The following is a 25,331-nucleotide window of genomic DNA, read 5'->3' as shown; positions in this document are numbered from 1 at the left end:
AATGAGGGAAGCAATAAAGAACACAGAGATCACTTCAGAAGGAGAGTGATGTTCTTCCTAGGCATTGTGGTTGACACAGACAGTGGGAAACTGATGAATCCTAACCTTGCACAACATTTAACAAATCTAGGCTATGGTAGAGAGGATCTGGACCCTTCTAGGATCCTCAGTGAATACAGATGGTCATCTGGAGCTGGAAGTGGTGTGATGTTAGTGAAATACCTCACAGCACGATGAGCTGCAGCCTGGGTGACGTGCAGCATCCTCTCCAGAGACTGATACCTGCAGACTCATAGGGAAAAGAGAGGGGCAGCAATCCCCAAATACCCCTTTACAACTCCAGCACAGGTGTCTGGGAGGAAGGAATCAAAACACTTAAGCATCTCAAACTGGAAGATCAGTAGCAGTGTTGCTGAGATCTTTATGTGAGCAATGAGCACAGCTGAAATGGAGAGGTCTCTGCCCTACACTCTCTCTGAGCACACTGCAGAGAGGCTGAAAGACCTTAGGAAAATACCCCTGCGCTGTATTTCTGATGGTGCATTGGTGCTAAGACAGCTTCTGTGCTGATAACTGCAATAGATCAGGGGTTTGCCCTGAGAACTTCTGGTCCAGCACAGCTCACCTCCGGGCATCTCTCCCCTACTGCTGCAGTCCCATGCTGTCTAGCATCAAGTGCTGTGGAACATGGCCACAGCCAGGAAGTGTACAAGGCAGGGTGAGCCCAAGCATGAGTTTTGTGACCCTAAGCACCTCTGAGTGAGTGACTGCTTTATCTCAGGGAATGGTGACTTCTGGTACTGGCATAAACAGCCCACGCCTACTTTCACAGAATCAGAGTCATTTGGGTTGGAAGAGACCATTAAGATCATCAAGTCAAACAGTTTCATCACCACATGGTGGTTTACTCAAGCATACACTGAAGATATGAGGAAAGTAAATCAAAGGGAGAGCAGCTGGACCTGATTCAAACATTTCTGTGTATCACTGCAGCCTCATCACTGGCCCAGCCTAGAGAAGGTGCCATTGGCAGTTTTCAGTGTGTTTCATCTCTTTCTTTTTGCTTTGTTCTACCACTCATCATCCATTTGATACAGCTCTGATGGGCTTCCTGACTGTTTGGCTGCTAGTGGAACACATCCCCTGGATACATCCAGGAATCCTCAGCTGAGGCATGTTCAGGCTGTATTGTCTAGATGTGTGTGCCAGTGGGTTTGCCAAGTGTAAGATTCAATGCTGAGAGGTTACCAGGTAGAGCTGTGGAGCTAATTCTTTCAGCCGTTCTCCAGGCTGATGAAATCAAGCAGGAAACAGGAAAAGTGCTGGTTTGTGTTTTTCCAGCCTCTGATCTTGACACAGAGCAGAAACAACTGGACAGACCTTACAGAGTGTATATCAAGGTATTGGCAGCAACATTCATTCCAGCCCAGGGAGAAGGAGACAAAGTCTGTTGGGTGCTTGCTTTATGGACTTGTAGGAATCTTAACTGATGAATTGATGGAGTTGTTTCTGCTGCACTTCTGCACAGAGGGAAAGAGTCCTGGAAATCATTTTGGAACCATCTGTGTTTTATCTAGTCATGTGAACTGACACAAGAACAAAAAGCCCTCTGCAGTCTGAGCCCCTAGCCAGGAACTTCCCACCAAGAGCCATCATTTCATGGGGACTTCTGCCGGTTGTCCCAGCAAGAAAAGTGAAGTTTTGCACAGGTTGCTCAGAGATGGTGTGGATGCCTCATCCCCGAAAGTGGTCAGGGCCAGGTTGGATGGGGCTTTAAGCAACCTGATCTAGTGGAAGGCAGCCCTGCACCTGGCAGGGAGGGTAAAACTAGATGATCTTGAAGGTCCCTTCCAAAGCAAGCCATTCTATGGTTTTGGCAACAGCTGCATCTGCAACAAGGAGTACATGACAAATTACAACAGCTAAGAAGGAGCTTGGAAGCCGAGGATGTGGGGGAGGAAAGGTGCTGGATAAGGATGGGGGTCGGCACAATGTTGTTTTGCTGGAGATACTGCCCTAGCTAGCCGGGGGGCCACCAGGCCCCCCGGCCTTTGTTGTCACCACCACCATCACCCAGTGTGCACCATAGGTACTCACCAGTGATGAGAGGAGGATCCTCAGCCCAGATGGGCTCAGCTTAGGGCTTGTGCCTTCCCTGTTCGGCATTATAAAGGGGAGTGGGTGGGGAGGGCCAAGTAGCCACACCTGGGGTGGGAGGAGACTCCAACAGAACCCAGGTGCTCTGTGTTTTGAGGGGGAAAGGGGAAGAAATGGGCTGGGTGGGGTGTAAAAGGGGCAGATATGGTGGGAAAGGAGGGGTGGGCTGCCCAGGCAGGTGGTGGTGTTTAAGTGGAGTGTGTTTAAGTGGAGTCCCAGGGAGTGGAGGTGTTTAAGAAAAGACTGGAGGAAGCACTTGGTGCCATGGTCCAGTTGATTAGATAGGGTTGGGTGATCAGTTGGACTTGATGATCATAGGCTCATAGATTCAATAAGGTTGGAAAAGACCTCAAAGATCTTGGAGGTCCCTTCCAGCCTGGTTGTTTCTGTGGCCAGAGGCAAAGGGGGGCCTGGCTGTGCAGATCACAGCCTGAGGGTGTGACAGTGAGTCAGGAAAATGCTTCCTCCCTGTTGCAGCAGCGCCTGGAAGCTTCCCCAGTCCCATACCAGATTACAGCAGGAGTATTTTGAATGAACAAGTCCTGAAAATAAGCCAGGCTCACAGATTTCCCTAGCCTCTCAGTAGCATTACTGAAACTCATGATTGACTCAGGCTGGTGGAAGACCCTAAAAATAGACCAAGTGGTTCATCCTCTCAACATAGCCCAGCACCCAGTGATAAAACCAGCTGCCAGAGGCCGCTGGGAGGCAGTGAACAGGACCGAGGGTGTGGGGAGTGGAGCAGGGCTCCTCACAGGATACACTAAGGGCTGCCTGGCCGTGTGTTGCACCTTGATTTTCCCCTGGGGCTGTCTTCAGCGTGACACAGCTGTTGGGACCACTGAGACCTCCCTGTAAGTAATTTTGGGGTAGATCAGAGCGGGGTGAAGTGTGGCATGAATGTGTGAACCTCAGAGTGATGCCAAAACGCAGGGCAAATGAGGATACTTAGCACCTTGTGCTCTGAAGGTGGTGTTGCAAATCCTGGGAAGCCACAGATTAGGTTTTGTTGGCCCAGAGGTCAGTAAATCCCACCCTCTGCTACAAAAGATGCTCCCTCTGAGCCCCATGTATGATGGCTTCAGTCTGGCTCAGCCTCATCTCCCAGGGCACTTTGGCATGGTCAGGGCAGAAAGAGAGCATTGCACACCTGTGCTTTTCCCTGGCCTGAAATACTACTGCCACTCCTGACTTTGAGGCTTAAATTCATCTAGCTAGATCTTAGTGGCTACTCACTCCTCCCAAAATGATGTCATTTACCCCAGCTCTGGTCACCCTGACCAGCAACAAGGGGAAGGACCTGTACAGGGTTCATTTGAGCTGGGTGGATGCTGGGAGTGGAGGAGACATCTCCCACATCAAAGCCATGTTCAGGACTGGTAGGCAGTAGGAAGCAAAATTAGGATTGTGAAGGGAAGTGAACTTTGCTTCATCTTGCATCTCTAGGGAACACAAGGCAGTTTAGGATTAATTGAGGAGGGAAATTCTTTCCCTCCCTCTCCTCTAGGCTCCAGGGAAGGCTGGGAAATGTGTTTGTGACCCTGAGCCAAATAAAGGGCTTCAGGAGCCTGTCAAGTTAACCTCTTGGCTTTGACATGTCCACACTGCTCCTGGTTTGTGCTCACCTATGGGAAATAACTCCGAAAATCCCCACAAGTCTGTAAGATGGAGCAGAAGTCTATCTGTGTGTGTGTGTGATACATCTACCAAAGATTTCAGCTCTAAGGTCTTTGTTGTGGCCAGCAGGAGAGAGCTGGGACTCCAGGCTCGGGTCTTGTGATGCCCCTCAGTCAGTGTGTGATAGACCAGATCCCAACAGCTTGAGCTCAAAGGATTTTTCATGCATTTGGCAGTGGTTAACACTTCCTCCTGGGACACACATGCTGCTGGTTGCTGTGAGAATAACAGAAAGTCTTTAACTTCCCCCAGGTCTCCAAAAATCTTTACTGGAAAATGTCTGAAGAAGCTTCAGGTTTTTATCAGAAAGCAGGGATTTGGGGAGAGAGAGGGGGAGCTGACACTTGAGGGAGAGATATGCCTTGATGAGAAGAGGCAGGGTATGAAACATACTGTTCTTGCCCAAGCAAGGGGCCTGATAATGCACTAGTGGCAATCAAGGGGTCCAGCATGGGTGGAAATTCATAGGGACATCCTTAAAAATCTGGTTTCAGCCTTTGAATAGGTGCAGGGCTTTTCAGGACACACAAGCTTCCTTTCTGGGGGAAACCAGGCAAGGATGCCCTAACCTTGCTGCTGGAAGGACAAACATGTTTCTCCAGCATCAGCAAACCCCTCAGAGCTGGGTCTGAACAGGGAAGCAGGAATCTCAGCATTAAGTACTGTACAGCCTGGTATTTTCCTCTTGTAGTGCCAACCATTTCCCTCCTCCCCACATTCCCACTGGCAATTTGCCTCCTTCAGAAACAAATGGGAACGCCAGGGAAACTCAGGAGCCACAAACAGGTTGAAGCTTTCTTCTTCAAAGGGTCTTGCTCCATTATTTAAATTGATTTTTGGCTGTGGTTGTTTCTTCCAAAACAGCATTAAGTTTCCCTGGCTGTCAGGGATAAAGGGCTGACAGCAGCATGGAAACACCACGACAAGAATAGAAAGCAAAGGCAGGGTCTCGACAGCTCCTCAGAGCCGCGTGGCATCCGCGCAATGCCCTCACGTCAACACCATGGCACGGCAAAGAAATGCTTCAAGATGCACACCACAGCCCTGAGCCCAGCTGTGCTCAGCATCCCAGGCAGGATGTGAGGCCAGTGATGCTCACATGGCTCGTGCCTACACAGGCATTCCCAAGGTGTCTGTTTGAGGGGGTTGGAGAGGGCTTCCCTTAAAAGGTCTGGTATTTGCAGCATGCCAAGAAGCCCTCTCCCCAGGCAGAGGTTATTCCAGGGGGTAATCTGGTGTTGCTTTCCCACTGGAAAGGGACTTGAGGGAGAGGAAACCTGCTGTCACAAATAGTCATCCTGCATTTGCAGTCTTCTAGGGCTGAGATGCTGCTCTACACAAGAAGAGCTCCTCTACACGAGAGGAGAACGTAGAGCAAAGCACACAAAGCCTAGCAGAGAGGTTAGGGCTAAAACCAGTCCTGCTGCTGGCTAGTGTTCAGGGATCAGGGAAACAGAGAAAGAGGGAAATAAAACCAGCTCTCTCTGGATGTCAAGCAGGGTGTTTATCACCATTTCAGTGACGCCCCCACTGTCTCAATTACAGCTGAAGAGCTACTGGAGGGCACGAGAATGATGCTGGTATGAGCAGGGTGTGATGCACAACTGCCAGTATGGCAGAGGTGGACATGGAGATCCCAGTGGTACACAGCCTGGGGGGAGCAATTTATTACATGTCTGCCCAGCCTTCATTAACCCTTTGTGAATAGCAGAGGAACATGGAGAATGAGGAAATGCTGAGCAGGTAGTGGGGGCTGCCTCCCCCTTGTCTAGGCACTTTGCATCCCAAAAGTGGGGGAGGCAACCCAAGTGATGTTGAAGGCCCTCTCTAAGGAAAGACAACCCCACAGCAGTTGGCCCACTGAGGAAGGCCACGTCCCCAGCCAGCAATGCCTCTGGCAGCTGTCTCTCAGCAGAGCTTCTTGGCATTTTTTAGTACCAGGAATAGAGTCCTCCCCATTCCTGGATTTTTGCAAACCCAGAAATAGCCCCAGGCTGCCTTGGGGCAGATACTTAGCTCTGCCTGAGGCTAAATTTTCCCAACATTTCTCTTGGGAGCTGTTTAAATTACCTGGGGCTTGTGATTTTGTTCCTTCAAAGGAAGGTCCAGCTGACACTGAGGAGCCAAAAGCATTTGTGGGAGTGACTCCAGACCATGAATCTTCAGTTTAGAGGTGACAGAAATTGTGAAGGGATCTGATTATGAAATTCAAGGGCAGGAAATAAGACACTCTCCAGCTCTTCAGTAGCTGGGGTTTTTTTCCCTTCACCCCTTCCCACCCCCTCAGATTTGCAAATGCAACTTCACACACGTGCAAAATGTTTATTGTTTGCCTATAATTTTAGTAGACAACTCCTAAGGCACAGAACAATGTTTTGTACCTTATTTCCTTTCCAACACAGCTGCCCTTCAGTTCTGTTATTTTATTTCACTCATTTGCTTAGCACTTTCCTCTGGCTCTGCCACTTTTCAGTCCATTTCTCACCCCTGAATCCATATATGAGCTCTACACACCAGAGCTGCTGGAGTGATTGCAGTATGTGCCTTGCAGACAGCATCAACTATTTCTCCAATCCTTTCACCAGAGAATAATTTACATATTCCTTTATTTTTTCATGTGCATTAGTCCTGACATTCATGATGCCCCACACCTCCAAATCAGGGATCTATTGTGTGTGATGCTGCACAAGCTTATTTGCAAGGAGAAGGTCTACTCATCAAAGTTTGGGATTGGAGAGAGAAGGACAAATTGTTGTCAAGCTGCATGATTTTTGTTGGTTATCTAACTGCAATCAGTGGTGGACTAACATCTGAGCTAGGGAGGTGAGCATGTGAAAATCTCAGGCCTCCCTTTTAAAGGTAGATTCCATGTAGTTACAACCAAAAGGTAACTTGGACCAAACCCCCTAAATGCCAGGTGACTTCTGCTGAAAAATAAACATGTTTACAATTGCCACGCTCTCACAGAATGGGTCAATCCATGGCAAAGAGAAAAAGCTTGAAGTTCAAATCCCCACTGCCTTTTGTAGCACTGAAAATGAGAGAAAACACTGCAGTCTGCAAACAGGGCAAAGTGTGACCTGGGGGGCCAGGAGGGAGTACCCATGAGGGTAAGCAGGGTGTTTCAGAGCATCCCCAGTCCTCACTCTGTACTAGAAGCTACCTAAATTCCTCTCTATGCTCCCTGATACAGTGTCTGTGGTGACAGGTTGGACTTGATGATCTTTGAGGTCTCTTCCAGCCTTGGTGATTCTGTGATTCTTCCCCTTCCTTTGGGGTAAAAAGCAGCGCAGGACATTCTGTAACAGGTCCTAGAGCCTCAACAGTGGGACATGAGGTCAGTGAGATACAGTTAGAGATGCTTTGCCCTCCCCAAAACCTCACTCTCCCAGCACAGCTCTTCCCTGCATACTCTTCATTGCAGCATTCTAGGACCATCCACCCTTTCAGCAGCCTCCCAACTGGGGCAGCAAGGAGCCTGTCCTGCTTCCCACACTACCTTTGGCATGTGTCTCTTCTGGCAGAGCTTTCCCATGGACCAGAGCCACCCAGCACAGGGATTTCAAGCAGAGGTTTAAACCTTTCCCCGCTGATGGAGCACCCCCAATGGGCTGCCAAGCTCCTGGATTAAGCAGCAGCACTGATTTCCCAGCCAGCTTTTATGGCTACTTATCCATCCATGCAAATTCCCCCAGCCTAGACATGGAGCAGTGATAGTATTTAGGAGCCCCTTTTGTCAGGGAACCTATTCTCCAGGGAGCAAAGCTGGGATAAGGATGGGGTAGGTGTGATTCAGGACATTCAGGTCCCTCATCCAGGGACAGAGGCACTTAAGAATGCAGTTCCTATCTGCAGGGGTGGGCTTCCAGCTTCAGGATGAGGTGAGTGAGTTGCTGAGGTTTCACCAACAAAAGCCATGTCCCATGTGTACCAGGGACAAGGAGGTGGGAAAGAGGTCACCCCTGCAGCCCCAAAGCCTGAGTCAAAGGACTCAACTGGTAGAGCCAATTCAATTAGGAGTAACTTACAGCCCATCCCAGGCAGGGAGAAGTAGCAAAAATGGCCCCAAATTGCCCAGGAAACAGTCCAGAGCATCTAGCTAAACCCCAGGAGTAGTTCAATGTTGCTTCACCTCCATCAACAATGTGGAGAAAATGCTGCTTTCCTGCCCTGATTTCCCCAGGGCTAAGAAGCTCCAGGACAGGGAAACTTTTCCTCTCACTGGTGATTCCTGCACCAAAGGATGCACCAAGCACCTCATGGCACTTGAGCTGTGGCACAGCCAAGAGGTGAGATCATAACAGGTCTGTGCTCTATGGTACAGGACATGCCAGGTCCAGCAGCCATCACAGCAAACCCAAAGCTGACCTGTAAAAGAGCAATATCAGGCATCCACTGAGCAAGTGATGGATGCTGGATGCAGGGATGAGATACTCTTTGGAGAATCCATTCCCTTTTTGAGCCATGGAGGGAGACAAGACCCTGGCACTACTTGCACCACTGGGCTATCCTCTCCCTCTGGCTCATGTAAGCCCTCTGCAAGACCCTGGCTGATCTCAGGCCCTGTTATACAAGCCCAAATTCACGGGCAGCCGTGGGGAGCACACGGTAGCACAAAGGGCTTTGCTTAGCAGCTGTGTTTGTGCTTTTGGGAGCAAAGCCGATGACATGTGGTTGGCCAGGCGACCCGGGACACTGGTGCTGAGCTTGCAGCTTCCTTTTTTAATAGGTGACTCAGGCACTCAGTAGCTCAGTGGGGTTGGTGGTGGGAGCTGCGAAGGAGTGCCAGCGGCAGAGGTGGTGGACACCAGCAGGTGGGTAGTGCGGTTTCTTTATAGGATAAAATGGTTTAAATAGAAGGCAGAGCAAGCCAGGGCTGCTGTGCTACTGGTGAGGTGGGGTTTTCTCTGGGGAAGGACTGCTGGTAGTGATTTGTTTTCCACTTGTTGGGAGCTGGCTGTAACATGATTATGGTTCAAGAGACCTGTAATACTATCTTCAGCAGGAGACAGAGCAGTTGAGTGATTTATGGGCAATAAGTGAAGAGGAAATGAGTGGATTTTTAAATAACTATTTAAGAGTCTCTTTCCCCCTGATGCCTTGTTGGTCTTTGTTTTTTTCCTCTGTCTAGAAAGATTAGTAACCACAAATGAATATGAGGAATGATTTTCCCCATTGCAAGTTTCCAGGTCCCTCAGCCTGCCCAGGGTGCAGCTTATGGGGCAGAGAGGTTGTAAAGCGAGCCTGAGCTGTGTGTGTGTGGGACAAGGAGAGCTAAAGAAACTTCAGCAGCTGCTCCCTGTGCTGCAAAGTCTTAACGATGCAGCCCCTCACATGAAATGTGCAGATTCATCCGGTGCCAGTGGCTGGCACAAAGGACGTTTTGCCAACAAACTCCTTCAGAGAGGAGCGTTCCCCATACCCTCGACTTAGACAGCAGTGCCACCGGCCGTGGAGCCAGCCGCTGGGTGAGACAGGAGGAGGGGTCCTCAGGAGCGCTTCTATTTTAGCTCACAGGAGATGCTTTAACGCTTGAGGTGTCGGGTTTAAATTCCCTGGGGCTGCAGTCAGCGCTGGTCAATCAGCGATGAGTGGGACGCGTCGCTCAGACCTGGAATGCATGCCTAAAGTGCCAGCAGAGCCCTCTGGATCAGCGAGGAAGAAACGTGGAGCCCAGCACAGGTCTCAAATTGGACTTCCATGTCCTCCATCTCATACACAACAAATAACAGGCTAAGCCTGGCCTGCATAAACATCCTTTGGCTTTACTTTGAGATCCCCAGCTGGGAAGTTCCCCCCTCCCTCACTCCCAGGGGAGGCTGTGCAGCTCACAACTCCTGAGATGTCCTAGGTGCCGCTTGGATCTCGTTAGCCGCACACACGTGACAGCTCGGCTTTCTCGTTAGCAGAGTGAACTGTTGTTTGCTCACTCTTATCTATAATTAGCAATTTAGAGGGTGGCAGCAGCCTGTTCTGTCAGGCAGAGCCATGTGAAGCCAGCAGATTCTGGGTGAGCACAGAGCCAGCTGCCCGCCTAGCAGGTTAGAGCAGCCCCTATCTAAAGCAGGCAGTTTTGTGAGCAGTGATAAGCAGAGGGCTGTGCACAGCCTGAGCACTGCAAAAATGTCAAAGAGGAGGGGGGGGAACACACCAAAAAGAACCCCAAACCCCCCAAAAAAACAAAGGCAGTGATAAGAGGAAGGCTTCAACGAAAGCCTTGTATCTAATTATATCCATCATTAGAACAGAAGCCCTGTGGCCTTTCATCAATCCAAGCTAATGGGTGAAGTACTAGGGAGCACTGAGGCTGTGCTATTTTCCACTGCATGGACTGGAACTCTTCCCTCAGCTGCCCTATTTGTTCTTGACTTGAGGGTCACATTGCTCTTCTTTGTGCAGCATCTCAACCCAAGGCCACCATGAGCCAACACAAATTGTATCAGCTCAGTGGTAATACCCACAGCCTGGGGTTGAAGGGAACCATTAAACATCACCAGCCTAGCTCTAGGGCATGAAGAGGCTTTTGCCAAGCCCTTGGCACCAAACCAGTTAAGCACAGAAGTGCTTGTGTCAGCCCAGGCAGGGCCCCTGCCTTGCTGTGAAGTCCTCCCATCAGCCAGAGGTAGTTTTCAAGACTTTTTTTTCAGCATGGCCATGCCCTTGCCAAGGGCCTGTGCTGATTTTTTCAACCAAAACCATATAATCTGCAAATCTGTGCTTGGTTTTCTTTCTGCTCTTCCCCAGCTCTCCCCAGTGCTCCCCATTGCCCTTACTGGGAGCATTAACCAAACCTCATTACCTTTCAAAGCAGAAAGCTTCTGTTTTCCAGACCACTTGGACTCCTTTTGCCTTTCCAGTGAGTAACTGAGCAGTGTAGGAGAAAAGAGAGAGATTCTCAGGCAAGGTTTTTGAAAGCCCTCTTCAAAGCTGTCGGCAGCTAATTCATCACGTGATTCAACGCTCTCCTCACAGGATATGGCCTGTGAGAATAGGAAGATAAGGAAAGATCATGAAATCTGAGGTATCTTGGCCAGTAATTACTTCATTTTCCATTTTAACTGAGCAGATCCCTTCAAATGCTTGCCTCGAGCCTCCAGAGGAAGGGAGAAACCTACTGCAGCAGAGAGAAGGACTTGTGTTAGCAGATATTGGCACCAGCTCCTGTAAAGCAGCAATGCCTTGACCCTCATCCTCCCCATTTCCAGGGTGCTGTTCCACTCAAAAAGCCAAGGATCTAGTCAAAGTTTGGGAGCTCTTCATCAAAGTGGGGATGGGAAAATGATGTAATCAGAGTAGTTGTCACCTTTCAGCCTGTCTTAAGATGCACCAGATCCACCCAGCAGTGCCCCTGTCTCCACTGACTGCCTGTAGATGGAGAATTCCTTTTGACTCAGTGTTTAAGTTGGGAACAGCAGAAATCAGGGACAGAGGTCCCACATTTACATGGTGACTTAGGTAAAAAAAATAAAACCAAGGAAATATCTTCTGTTTCCTCCTCTGGTGTCCTAGTGACCTCTGGCAGAACTGGGCAGCCAAATCTGTCTTGCTTCCCACTGCTTCCTCATGTATCCAGCCTCAGTTCTGCATCAAAATGCCTGTGCATCTGCAAGAGCAGCTGGAACCAAGGACAAAAGAAACCTTGGGATTTGGCATCTTCCAGCAGCAGGTTGGCCAGTGTCTGGCAAGCTCACTGGGGGCCTGCTGCTCTTACCTTCATGGCTTTTTTCCTGTGTGCATGCTTGTCCCTGTAAGACCTGGCATTTCCTCTGAAGCACCAGCTCCTGCCATCCTGTTGGCATACAGCATTAGCTGTTGTCCCTTTAAAAATAAAAGCAGAGTATTTTAGAAGTGAAAAGTTATAAAGTTGAGAATCTGACCTCAAACCACAGTAAAGAAAGGAAAAAAGGAAGGGGGGAAATAAAGGAGTCACTAAGTTCGCTGTTCACAAAATCTCCTGATTTGGGGACTGAGAGATGAGGGCAAAGAATGCTGGAACTGCTGCAGTGCTTCCAATGTGCACGTATTTTGAAGTCCATCAGCCCTTTCCCAGCTATGCAATAGCTGGATTTGTGGAGAGAGAGCCCATTGTTCAAACAGAAAGCTTTGCAAATACCTCACTAAATCCGAATGCAGCAGCGTGAGGCCGCAGATAAAAGGAGAAGCTTCTCGTGTTTTTGCAGCAGCAACAGAGAAAACACAGCCCTTGACTAACCTGGAGGACTAAGGTGCATCAGATAGGTGCTAAGCTGTGTGTGTCTGTGATGGCCAGCCCGCTCACACCCAGCAGAGCAATGCAAAAAGGCATTTCTTGGCTTAGGATTTGCGAGCTGCCTCTTCCTGTGAGAGCTGCACCCACCTGAATTTAGAGCTCTTCATTTTGGCACTAACCTCTTTCTGGGGAAGGACACACCTTTCATCCCTAGAGGGAGAAGGAAGCCCATACAGCTTAGGGGGATGAGGACCAAAGAAGGGTGAACAACAGGTGGGAATAAGAGAGCATCATCCAAAAGTGCATGATGACTCCAAGCATCCAGTCACTTCATGTACCTCTCAGGAAATCTGGTTCAGTGCAGCTGTATCTCCACAAAGCAGATAGGGACATCTTCAGCATAGTCATCTCTAGGAGAAGCATCTGAACAAAGGTAGGAGGAATGTTGAATATCTCAGCAATGCTATCCTGTGTCTCCCAGTGGGAGTGCCATGGGAGTTTGTGTAGATCAGAGTACCAGGTCTCTAAACCAAGAGCAGTGTTCAGTCCTTTGGTTCTGCCAAAAGCTCTCTGCTACATCCCTGGGCAAGCACAGTAGCCTCTTCATCTCTCCATTCCCTGAAAGACAGATGGATATAACTGCTTGTGAGGCATGCTGACAGGAAAACAGAGTAGAAAAAGTGGGAATTGGTTCAAGCTGAACATGTGGCCTTGGCCTTGCCCAGGGATGCAGGAATGGGTGTGGGCTCTGTGCCGGCAGGGCGGTGGCATCAGACAACTGCCTGATCTGCTACTCTGTGCAGGTTTAAAGACTGTTTCAGCCATGAAAGAGGTGGAAATGTTCATGCTTTTCCCTAAACCCAAAGGGCATGATGTCAAGCTTTGGGGGACCAGGGTGGGGGCTGCTGGAGTAATGGGTGTGCAGATGGTGGAGGTGCCCAGCAGAGCCCTTGGTAAACAATGCTCACACTCCAGCCTGGCCTTGCCCTCGCATCTTTGGCACATAGCTCACAGCAAACGTCTGTCTCTGTTTCAGATGAGAGGACACAGTCATTTTTAGACCTATCAGACAACACCAACCACATACTTCACCAAGGACGAGGGAGGTCCTCTGCACCCTCCGTGAAGGAGCTGTCAGCTCTCTATCTCTCACAGACAGCTGCTGCTGCTGCTCACACCAGCAGCCCTGCACAGCCGGTAAGTGCTGCCTGCCGCCTTCCTCCCCCTCACAAACCACCAGTGGCATCCCAACAATGTCCTGGCCCAGCAAGTGGTTGTAAGTGGGTGAGAGAGAGCTTGTCTGGTTTCACAAATCTCGAGCATTCAGTGTTCCAAAAATGACCAGCTTTGCCTTGTCATTTGCAAGTATCATCTGTGTGTTATCAGAGGTGCTGATGTGTAAGTGCGTGATGGATAAGCTGCCTATAGTGACACAGACATATATATATACACACACATTCTATTCACACATGCACACACATACCAAACACACACATCCAAACACCATTTATCCACAGATAAGACTTCCACTCTATTTGCACATCTATATTTACACACTCACAACCACAGAGGAATCACTCAGCACACAGCAACACATATGCCTCCACAGAATCATAGAATTGTTTGGGTTTGAAGGGACCTTTAGAAGTCATTCAGTCCAACCCCTTGCAATAAGGTTGGACTTCTTCAGCTAGATCATGTTGCTCAGAGCCTCGTCCAACCTGACCTGGAATGTTTCTAGGGTTGGGGCATCAGCAACCTCTCTGGGCAACCTGGGCCAGAGTTTCACCACCCTTATCGTAAAAAATGCTTTCCTTCTCACTAGCCTAAGTCTCTCCTCTTTTAGTTTAAAACCACCACCTCTTGTCCTGTCTCAGCAGGCTCTGCTAAAAGGACCGTCCCCAGCTTTCCTATAGGCCCCTTTAAGTACTGAAAGGCCACAAGGTCTCTCTGGAGCCTTCTCTTCTCCAAGCTGAACAACCTCAACTCTCAGTTGGAATAAGATCGTGTTTTCCAGCTGTACAGAACTGCCACTGAACCAAAAAACCCTAAATAAATCCCAAATCTCATCTGTAATGGTTTTCAGGTTTCTGTATTTTATATATATATAGTTTACATATCTGCACATAGATATATGGATGAGATAGATAGATATACACACACACACACAGATAATGTGTCTACACCTACCTGAAGGGAGGTTGTAGCCCAGTGGGGGCTGGTCTCTTCTCCCAGCCAATCAGCACCAGAGCAAGAGGACACAGTCTCAAGCTGCACCAGGGGAAGTTTAGGCTGGAGGTGAGGAGAAAGTTCTTCCCAGAGAGAGTTGTTAGCCATTGGAATGAGCTGCCCAGGGAGGTGGTGGAGTCACCATCCCTGGAGGTGTTCAAGAGGGGACTGGATGTGGCACATGGTTTAGTAGTCATGAGGTGTTGGGTGACAGGTTGAACTTGATGATCTTTGAGGTCCAACCTTATTGATTCTCTGATTCTATGATTCCTATGCAGTTCCATGTCATTTCTCCTTGTGTGTTTTCCAGAGTACTGTGAAGGACAACTTCATTCACTCTCCCCACAGACAGGAAAAAAACAAGGTAAAAAAAATAAAATACTAGTTGAAGATAAGCACCCTTATACCTAACCAGATATTTGTGGACTGTGGTGGGATTGGAATGTGATTTAAATAACCAAATAAGGCAGTGAGGAGCACTTTCACACTGGATATAGCTATCAGCTGCTCCGTTGCCCTTCCCCACATTCAGAAGTTCTTCATAGATCCCACCCCCCCCAAAGGAAAAAGCCAACACTTGTTTTAAAAAGTGCATTCAAAGTATGTTGGGCAGTGTGAAAGGTTTGTATTTTACACTTGCAGCAGAATCTGCTGATTTTGGTATCCTGGGGTGGGTCTCTTCTACTAACGCTCACCACTTATTTTTAGCCGGAGCCATCGGCGTGTAGCGGCGTGAAATAACACCGCGCGCCGCTGCTTTGAGCGGCCGCTAATAATGTTCCAGGCATAGCTCCACAGACGTAACTCCACAGGCATGCCAAGGGTCAGCAGATCTGTTTACTGAAAGGAAAGCCACCAGGATTACAGTCTCTTTTAGATAATGATTGCAGGCCCTGCTTACCTTCCCTCTGGACAAATGCTAAGCTAGTGCAGGGTGAAGGTATTCAGTGCAGCATTCACCTCCCAGGCTTCCCAAACTAAGGAGGCCAAAAAAAATGCAGAAAGCGAGGCTCAAAAGTAGCTAAACTGACATGGTCTACTCCATCATGATTTCACACTCTGTTCACTTCTGTACCAATGCTGCTGCTTTGCCAATCTGAGCTGGGCTCAGGTCAGTTCAGTCTAAACAGGTGCTGGCCCCAGGTATGGCTGTTACCCTAACCCCTGGTCCCTCAGTCTTGCTTCTTCCTGCTAAGTGCAGCAGTTTGTAAACCTTATTTTCCCTCATGCCTCTACAAGTGTGCAAGTCAAAAGAGCTGCATATAAGTCTCTGCACACATAACTGTTCATCTACTCTTGTGCAAATGATGACGTAGGGTACACTGCCGAGTCCAGCAGCAGACATCATTAATCAGACAAATCATTCCCTCGCTCCTGTGCAGTGGGCAGCCCATAGTGCTACCATAAGCCCATCACATTAGCTCACTACCCAGAAATAGGCTGTTCCCATCAGCTCACTTTGACACTTTTATTTGGTTTTATTTTCTTCCTGAGACCTCTTCACAAATAGCTTCTTGGCTTTCCTGCACCCCTATCTTATGTTCTCAGATTCTCTGCAGGTCCTCACACTGCCCTGGACACTTGGGAGCAGGAGGGAGAAATTAACTTTTGCCTCTCTACTCTAAGACAGACTTCACCATGTTGTTCTTGTGGTCACTCTCATGCTGACCCAGTCCAAACTTGGCATCTCTGTTATACTGTAGCTGGACTGAATGTGGGGACTGTAGGCTAACCATCGCACCTGTGTGGACCTTGCTTTAGAGCACGTTGCTGTGGAACCAGAGCTAACACCAAGCCTGGGGACTGTGCAGTGGTGTGATGCTTAGGAGTGCTGTGTGCTACTGAACCAAGGTATGGAGTTTCATAGCTGCATGGGTTTCCTTTGCTGGCTGGCTTATTCCTTTACCATGCTTACTATTAACAGCCATGGGGTTGGGGGTTAAGCGATGATGCTGACCTTTAAAACTGTTTCCCTAAAGATGTCAGAAGCTCAGAAATCATCTAAAGTTGCCATCAAGAAAATGGAAGATGACTTACCTCCCCCTCCTGCCCTTGGCTCAGTCCAGCTCAACGAGCAAGAGAGCCAGGATCTCAATGCACTGCCTGTGCCTCCTCCGAAGCAGGCCTTCTCCAAGTTCTACCAGCAGCGCCAAGTGAATGAGCTAAAGAGGCTCTACAGACACATGCATCCTGAGCTCAGGAAGAACTTGGAAGAAGCTGTGACTGAGGACCTCGCAGAAATGCTTAATAATGAAGATCCCAATGCACAGGCATCTGTGAACCTGGACAAAGTTCTTCCGGGAGAAGTGCAGTCCATGCGCTGGATTTTTGAGAACTGGGCTCTTGACTCCATTGGGGACCACCAAGCCACAAAGAAGCTGGCAGAAGAAGAGGTCATTCCTGGTGGGGATGTGAAAAGTACCTCCTTGATGTTTGAAAGCCAGTCGATCAATGGGGACAGCCTGTCAACATCGGCCAGAATCTCAGATCAAGAACTTGCCAGGGGGGATGTCCACACTGCCCGCTGGCTCTTTGAAACCCAGCCACTAGATGCATTAAACAAATTGTATTCAGATGACACTGAAGTGCAGGAGGCAGTTCTCAAGGAGCCTGTCCAGGGAGGTGATGTGAAAGGTGCCAGACAGCTCTTCGAAGCGCAGTCCTTGGATGCTATAGGACGCTGTTGCTCAGTGGAGGAGAAGAGCATCCTACAACTCAAGTCAGAAATCCAGGAGCTAAAAGGTGATGTTAAGAAGACTGTCAGGCTCTTCCAAACGGAGCCCCTCTGTGCCATCAGAGACAAAACTGGGAACATCCACGAAATCAAGTCTGTCTGCAGAGAAGAAATTCAGAGCAATGCAGTCAGAACAGCTCGCTGGCTGTTTGAGACTCAGCCCCTGGATACCATCAACAAGGACACTTCCAAAGTGCAAATAATCCGTGGGATCTCACTGGAAGAAATTGCAAGGCCAGATGTTAGTGGAGCAAGGTGGATATTTGAAACTCAGCCTCTGGATGCCATCAGAGAAATCACAGTGGAAGAACAGGATTTCAAGGCTTCAACAGATTTTGTCACCGGGGCAGACGTCAGTAAGCAGCGACTGCTCTTCGAGACCCAGACTCTTGATTCTCTGAAAGGAGAAGACTCAGAAAGTGTTGTAGCCAAAGAAAAAGTCATTGGTGGTGATGTGAAATCTACACTCTGGCTATTTGAAACCCAGCCAATGGAAACCCTGAAAGACAATTTTGAGGTGGGCCGTTTAAAGAAAGTAGAGCTTTCAGCAGAGGAGAAGGGAGATGTGAAGCAAAGAAAACATGTCTTTGAGACCTGTCCCTTTGGCAGCATCTCCAAGGCATTTGAAGAAGAAGTTCCAGCCACCAGCACGGAAGAGGTAGTGAAAGGGGATGTCAAGTCTTTCAAGACCCTGTTTGAGACTCTCCCCTTAGACAGCATTAAGCAGGCTGATGCTGAGCCTGTCACCAAAGAAGAGGAGAAGATTCCTGCTGGCAATGTCAAAGCCAACCAAATCCTGTTTGAGACAACACCTCTGTATGCCATCAAGGATAGCTTTGGCAATTTCCATGAAGTCACTTCAGTAAGCAGGGAGCAAATCATCAGTGGTGATGTCAAGAACTACAAATGGATGTTTGAAACCAGGCCCCTGGACCAGTTTGATGAAAGCATCAAGAAAGTGGATATAATACGGGGGATCACAAAACAAGAGGTGGTGGCTGGAGATGTCAGAACAGCCAAGTGGCTGTTTGAAACTCAGCCCATGGATGTCATTCATCACCAAGCCATGCAAGGTGAAGAGCATCCTTCAGTGAAGCGGGAGATCTCCCAGAGGGGGGATGTGAAGACCTGCAGATGGCTTTTCGAGACCCAGCCCATCCATACCCTGTATGAGAAGGCTGAAAAGAAGCAGGAGGAGGATGGTAGTGTCATCCAAGCTGATGTGAAGTCATACACATGGATGTTCGAGACTCAGCCCCTGGACTCCCTCAAAGGTCAGGAGGAGCAGTATTTGCAAGTCAGTAAGGCGTACAGTCAGGAGGAACTACAAGGAGTTGACGTCAAAACTGTCCGGCACCTATTTGAGACTGAACCCTTGGGCAGTGTTGGTGCTGGGGAAGCTGACCAGAGAAAAACTCCAGTGAGGTATGCCAGTCGTGTGGAAATACAGTCTGGGGAAGTGTCCAGAGTGAAAGAGTTCTTTGAAGCCAAGCCCTTGGACACAGCCACCAAACCAACATCCCAGAAGGATGATGGGACTATTGAAGCCGGATCTGTACACAAGTTCACTTGGCTCTTTGAGAACTACCCCATGGACACCCTGAAGGACAGCTCTGAGGGCATCCAGGAAATCCCTCCAGAGAAGGATACCAAGGGGGGAGAGGTTGGAGGCAAAAGGTTTGTATTTGAGACGTATTCCCTAGACCAAATCCATGAGCAAGTGGATGAGACAGAGCTCCAGAAGATCCAGAAAGACACCATGAGCAAAGCCAATGTCAAGTCTTGCACAATGCTCTTTGAAAGCCAACCCTTATATGTTATCCAGGACAAAGAGGGGGGATACCATGAGGTCACCTCAGTGCAGAAAGAAGAAATCATGAAAGGTGATGTGAAAGGTGCACGGTGGTTGTTTGAAACCAAGCCCCTGGATCAGATCAAGAAGGAAGAAGAAGTGTTTGTGATTAGGGCTGTCACTCAAGAGGACATCAAGAAAGGAGATGTCCAGGCTGCCCGGTGGAGGTTTGAGACAGAGCCTCTTGACTCCTTCTCAGCTGGAAAGACGTCTGTGCCCAGAACAGTAGATGACGTACAGAGGGGAGATGTTCAGTCCAACAAGCAGCTCTTTGAATCCCAGCAAGTGGGCCAGAAGAAGTATGTGAGGATGGTCAGCGTCAGTGATGTTCAGAGGGGTGATGTGAGGACATCCACTTGGCTTTTTGAAAACCAGCCTGTGGACTCCTTGTATGGAGATGCAGAGAGAGACTCATCGATCAGCACAGTGCAGAGAGAAGACAGCCAGAAAGGGGATGTAAAACGCTGCACCTGGCTGTTTGAAACCCAGCCCATGGACACTCTTAAGGACCCAGAGGAGATGGTCAGTCCTGGGACCCAAGAAGCAATTCCCCGTGCAGATGTGAAAAGCACAACGTGGCTCTTTGAGAGCACACCCCTGGATAAATTTGGTGCTTCTGAAAGTAGCATAGAAACAGAACTGAAGGAAAGGACAATGAAGGAGACTTTAGAGACACTCTGCACTTGCCAGGCTATTCAACATGATGGGATCCTCATTGAAGCCAATGACATGGAGAGCGTGAAGATGGTGAAGTACCAGCTCAGCAGCCCAGGTGCTCCAGAGATCCTGAAAGAAGAGATTGTGGGAGGTCATTTGCAAAGGATCATGCTACAGCTCCTGCACAGAACCGAGGTGGAAGCACAGAGTGTGCTGGTGGAGGAGGACAGAGAAGGCAAGATCAAAGTAAGCCCATTGCAACTACTGGACCAGAGTGAAGCTGTTAAAGGTAGAGAGGACTTGAGTGGAAACGTAGCCAAGGCTCTACAGGGTCTCCTCAGCCAAGATACTTCCATCAAAAAAGGGATAATCTTGCAAGAGACAAAGTCAGGATCAGTGAATATGACCATCTACTCCCTCCTGTTCCATTCTGTCCAACAGAAAGTTGTCAAGGGAGATGTGAAGTCAACGATAGGAAACCTGTTGGCTTCCTCTCAGGAGCAGAAAGCAGCAGCAACCATTAAGCGTGAGGACAACGAGAAGGGAAACGTCCAGCTTTTTGCCAGCTGCATTGAGAAGGGGGATCTAGACTATCTGAAGAATCTCCAGCAGGAGTCAGAGATACAATCCCTCATCTCTTCTCAAGCAGAGGAGGGAGCAGACGAGAGTACCTCCCAGGTTGTGCAGGGAGCTAAGATACGCGTCTTACCAAAGAAAGAACAAGTAGAGAAAGCCATTGCAGAGGGAGAGCCAGGGGCTACCGAGGGAGCAGAAAAGGTACTTGCATGTGACAGCATGGGCAGAGAGGGTGTGTTAGAGAGAAAGGCTGTGCGTGCAGCAGGTGTGGCAGGCACCACTGTGCAGTGTCTTGGCAAGCCCCTGCCCACAGTGATGGGAAAGGAAGAGATTCTGTCAGGAGGGCTTAAAGTGACTACAAAGTCAATCCAAAGGGTTGCAGATGTCAGCAAGAAGGCAGAGAAAGAAGCAGCCACCACTGCCAGTGTGAAGGAACCCAAAGATACTGTGCAAGGCAAGTTTACAAACCAAGTGATGGCTCAAAGGGGAGAAGTGGATGGGAAACAGCAGACTTTGGTGACTGGAGAAGCCAGCCAGGTGCAGACAGAAGAAAAGGCCCTTGGGAGTGACCTTCAGGCTGCAATGCAAAGCCTGAGGCTAGCAACAGCAGAAGCAAAAAACATTCAACACCACGTCCAGAGCAAGCTACAGAGGAATAGGGAGGAGGTCCACACGGCCTGCAGGCAGCAGGCAGCCAGCACACAGGGGACAGTGACCCTTCAATCAACTGTACACCAGCAAGACTCATCTTCTACTGTGCAGGAGAGCACCAGCACTGCCACCAGGACCACCACCAGTAGAGTCCAGGAGGCATCCAAGACCCATACAAGCATGTCTCAGAAGAGCATAGCATCACACCAAAAGGTCAGTGCTTCAGAGGAAGTACAGGGAGGACAACTGTTGAGCCAGGAGAGTCAAGTTGTGCCTAGTAGAGGTGTTAGCATTAAGGATGGTCTTTATACTGCCACCCCCGTGGAAACCTGTCTAAACCCTCTGGTTGAGGCTGGTAACAAAGAGCAATCAGAGCAAGAAGGAAGAGATGTTATTGTCAGAGGGGATGTGCAGACAGCTATCCGAGCGCTGCAAAGCGCCGCCACAGAACAGCGCCCGGTAGAAAAGGAGGACGTTGTCCGAGGTAACTTAAGAGCCACACTTCAGTCGCTGGAAAAGTCTAACGTTAATGTCTCCAGAGGGGACTTTAAAGCTGCTATGATATACAGGAATGCAGGGCAGTCCTATTCTGTGTGTAAAAAGAAAAATGAGACTCCAGCCCTTAGTAACCAGACTGCTCTAGTGGCTTCAGGGTCACACGCTGATAATGACTTTCCTCCTCCTCCCTCAGCTGCTGTGATGAAAGCAGAACATTGCCCACCCTCAACTAAAGCAACAAGAGAAGGTGCCCTTCCACTACCAACCAGCAAAGATGAAGCCCCAGGATGTGCTACACCACTCCAGGTCCCAGTTCTTACCCTCCCTTCTCTGTCCTGCAAACCCAGTGATCAGAGTCCTGCAGGGAAGACCAGGACCTCTTCAAACCCAGAAATTATTCCCCCACCCAGGAAAAAACCTGTTCCCCCTCCAAAACCAGAGCATCTCTTACACAAAGCATACTCTGCCTCAGCAAGTAACAGCATAAGTGGATCCACCAAACCCATCCCTCCACCTCTGCCTCCAAAACCACAAGGTCTGAGAGAGATCAGCAAGCCCAAGTCCCCCCTCATGGAGCTGGGGTTAAGCTGCATGGAAGTACATGAGCAATCAGGCCATGAGGAGGTTCAGGCAAAGTGCTGCACTTTGGAGACGTCTGTGAACGAGTCAGTCACAACTCAGGGTATGAGTTCTCAGAGACAGCTTCCAAAAACCATGACCAAAACCCCCCTTCAATTGGCAGAGGAAAGGTACAAGGCCAGCAGAGGACAAGAAAAGGTGGAACTGGATGGTGCTAAGACTTCAAAGCCAATAAAAAATGGAGTGGTTGGGTTTGAAGTCAAGCAGGGAATGATGAGTGGGAAAGCAGCAGCCCCAAGGACATGCCCAGGTGAGACGGTTCAGAGGCATACAGATCTGTGTCAAGACAAGAATGGGTGCTCTTCAATATCCCATCCAGCCTGTCCTGGCAGAACAGAGACACTTAATGTGCCAGGACAGACTGAGACGAGCACCTCCTCTGTGGCCCACACCGCTTCTTCCAAGAGAGCAGATGACTTTGCACAGAACACCTCATCCAAGGCGGAAAGGGAAAGTGTGTCTAATGCTTATCGATCGTGGGAGAGTCAGAGAGTTGTGCAGCAAGTGAATGAGAGGAGGCAAACGTGTCATTCAATGTCCTTCCATCAGCAACAAATGAACTCCTTTGAGGAGCATCACCAGAGGAGTAATGGGCAGTTGAAATGTCCTGATGGAGAGGCAGTGACACCTGCCCAGGAGAAGCCAGCAGTTGTTATGAGAGAAAAAAACAAGAGAGAAACGGAAGATGAGCGTCGGAAGAGGCTGTCGGTGCACAAAGAGGAGATCATGAAAGGCAATGTCAAGGAGGCCATGGAGATCTTTGAGAACCTCAGAAGACAGGAGGAGCTGCAAGAGATATTGACTCGGGTGAGGGAGTTTGAGGAGGAGACAAGCAAAGTGGATGTGAAAGCTCTGAAGAGCTTCTTTGAGAAGGTCCCTGAGTGGGTTGTTCGTCAGAAGGCCCAGCAGGCCAGACAACAGGACAGGGCTGAGACACTGGCAAAGGAGGATGCTGATAGTGTTTCCTCAATGGAGCTGGTTTTTGGAGACCTGGAAAGAGCAAGTGCTGAGATCATGCACCTGAAGGAGCAGACACTTGCCCGGATCCTGGACATCGAGGAAGCCATCAAGAAAGCTCTTTACTCTGTCTCTAGTCTCAAGTCTGAGTCAGACATCGCTGGTCTCTCAGGGCTGTTCAAGGAGTCTCTGGGGAACACCCAAAGCTCTGTGAGCAGCAGCAATATCCGTAAAATCAGCATTGTCTCAAGCAAAGCCAAGCAGGAGGGAATGACGCTGGAGACAGGGGAAGCAGCATCCGTAGAAGGTGCAAAGGTAGCAGAAAAGTCTGAGGTAACCAAGGCAGAGCTAGAGATCCCACGCCTTGTGCAGTCTCGTGTCAGCTCTCCCTCCTCACCTTCCTACATTTCCATCGAGTCTGCTGCCAGGAAACCAGCAGAATCACCCAAGACAGCACATGCCCCGTGCAATGTCCCTGCACCAGACTGTCCTGACACTCAAAAAAAGAAGGATGCTTCTGCCCATAACAGCTTTAGCTCCTTTAACCATCCATCAGCAGGGCCTACTGGGCATGACAAGACCCCTTTTGAGAAGAGGCCAGAGCCCATCCAAACAAAAGTTGGGCTGAGCTCAATGAAGCAGCACACAGTTGGCAATGCCAACCATCAAATAAGTGAGAAAGAGAAGTGCTCTCCGGACACCTCCAAAGGTAGCTGCCACTGTGGTATGAAAGGAGGCTTTTCAGACTACAGCTCCCTGAATGTCTCCAGCCCACAAAATCCCCGGAGGCAGAAAAGCATCTTGGAGCTGCAGACAGGGCCCGATGGGTCCAAGCTCTACGGAGCCACCCGGACTGTCATGGAGCAATATGAGGAAATGGACCAGTTTGGAAACAAAATCATCACTTCGTCCACCACGGTCACCAAGCAGTCTGAGACACAGACATCTTCCACATGTGATGTGGTCTCTCATCCTCAGTATGATGTATCTGCCTCTCCCATGTTTCAGAGGTACTTGAAGAGCCCAGGCGAAGGCTTCCGCACAAACGGCAGCTTTCAGGAGCCAGGAGTGGTCTTTGTCACCTTTGGCAACTCCAAGCCAAAGAAATAGGAGATGCTGGAGAGCATGAGAGAACTGTGTAAGACAGAGAAGAAAGTTCACAATATATAAATAAAAGTCTGGTTTCTCCACATTACACACAGGGATTCAACTACACCCTCAGAATTCTCAGGGTCATCGTCTTGCTGTTTGCATAGGGACAGGACAAATGCCATCTGCACTGACACTGGCGGAGAGCAACCCTCACCTGGCCATCCCAACTTGGTGCTGCACCACGCTGCTAGAAGCACAAGGGGACAATCCATCCATGGGCACCTTAGGGTAGCTTCTTCCCCCCTAGAGTGTTTGGGGGTGGGAGGAGGTGGGATGGATCAGGCTTCTCTGAACTAATGCAGAAGAAAGGGTAGGCAGGATCAGTCGAAGCAGCAATCCATCTGCTCACTGGCAAGCAAACACCTTGATGCTGTCTTATTTATCTTATTTACACACAGACTTTCCAAGAAGGGCATCCTCAACACTTGCATGCACACATGCTCATACTGGTGGGGGGGGGGGGGGGGGGGGGGAGGGGTTGCATAAGTTTTCTGTTGGCTGTTGATGAAAGAAAAAGGAAGAAATAAAACCAAAGTCTCGACTTGCTGTCACAGCTGGGGGTGGGGGGAGCTTATTTCTCCCTTCCTGGGAAGTGCTCAACACTGCTGAAAACTCTCAAGCCAAGCCCTCCAGCTCTCATCAGCGCTGTTGGCCCAAAGAAAGAGGCTATGGAAGAGTCTCTCATGAGTCAGAATGGTTCCTGCTTTCCTCTCTTGATTTTTAGAATGGTAATTTATTATTCACTATATACCCAACCCTCATTTTAGCTTTTCCATGCTTCCATACGTGTTTACTGTTTAAATCCATTGGAGAGTTTGTAAAGCGATTTTCTTTTTATTATGACTTGGTTTTGTACATTCTCAACTCGAGGTTTTAGATATTTTGTGGCTTTGTTTTTTCCCCTTCTTTTTTTCCTTTTTTTTTTTTTTGTAACTTCTATTGCTGCATTCTGAAGGTAAACATTACCTCTACAAAATACTTTGGTCTGGTTGAGTTTTATTGAGTGCCTGTTTCCTTTCGAAGTACCTAGAAATCATCTCCCCATGAGCCCTTCGGAGCACTTACTGAGATCACCCTGAATTATGGGAGGGGTACAGGGAGGTCATTCTGCCCCTGTACACTGCACTGCTTAGGCCACACCTTGAGTCCTGTGTCCAGTTCTGGGCCCCTCAGTTTAGGAAGGATGTTGACTTGCTGGAAGGTGTCCAGAGAAGGGCAACAAAGTTGGTGAGGGGTCTGGAACACAACCCTGTGAGGAGAGGCTGAGGGAGCTGGGGTTGCTTAGCCTGGAGAAGAGGAGGCTCAGGGGAGACCTTCTTGCTCTCTACAACTACCTGAAGGGA

The 25,331-nt window shown here is 49.2% G+C and overlaps 1 protein-coding gene across 1 annotated transcript in view; it reads left to right on the top strand.

The window, feature by feature from the left end:
• The window catches only part of XIRP1 (xin actin binding repeat containing 1), a 34,076-nt gene extending 10,130 nt beyond the window's left edge, over positions 1-23,946 (top strand). Inside the window, exons 6-8 of the mRNA XM_068145933.1 lie at positions 13,080-13,240; positions 14,583-14,636; positions 16,252-23,946. Coding sequence (XP_068002034.1) covers positions 13,080-13,240; positions 14,583-14,636; positions 16,252-23,946 — 7,910 coding nt within the window. The remainder of the gene's footprint in view (positions 1-13,079; positions 13,241-14,582; positions 14,637-16,251) is intronic.
• The last annotated feature ends 1,385 nt before the right edge of the window (positions 23,947-25,331 follow it).

Source organism: Melanerpes formicivorus, unplaced genomic scaffold, assembly GCF_026170545.1.
Source record: "Melanerpes formicivorus ecotype bairdi unplaced genomic scaffold, bMelFor1.0.p_v2 SCAF_13, whole genome shotgun sequence".
Taxonomy (NCBI): Eukaryota; Metazoa; Chordata; class Aves; order Piciformes; family Picidae; genus Melanerpes; species Melanerpes formicivorus.
This window is presented reverse-complemented; position numbering and strand designations above follow the sequence as displayed.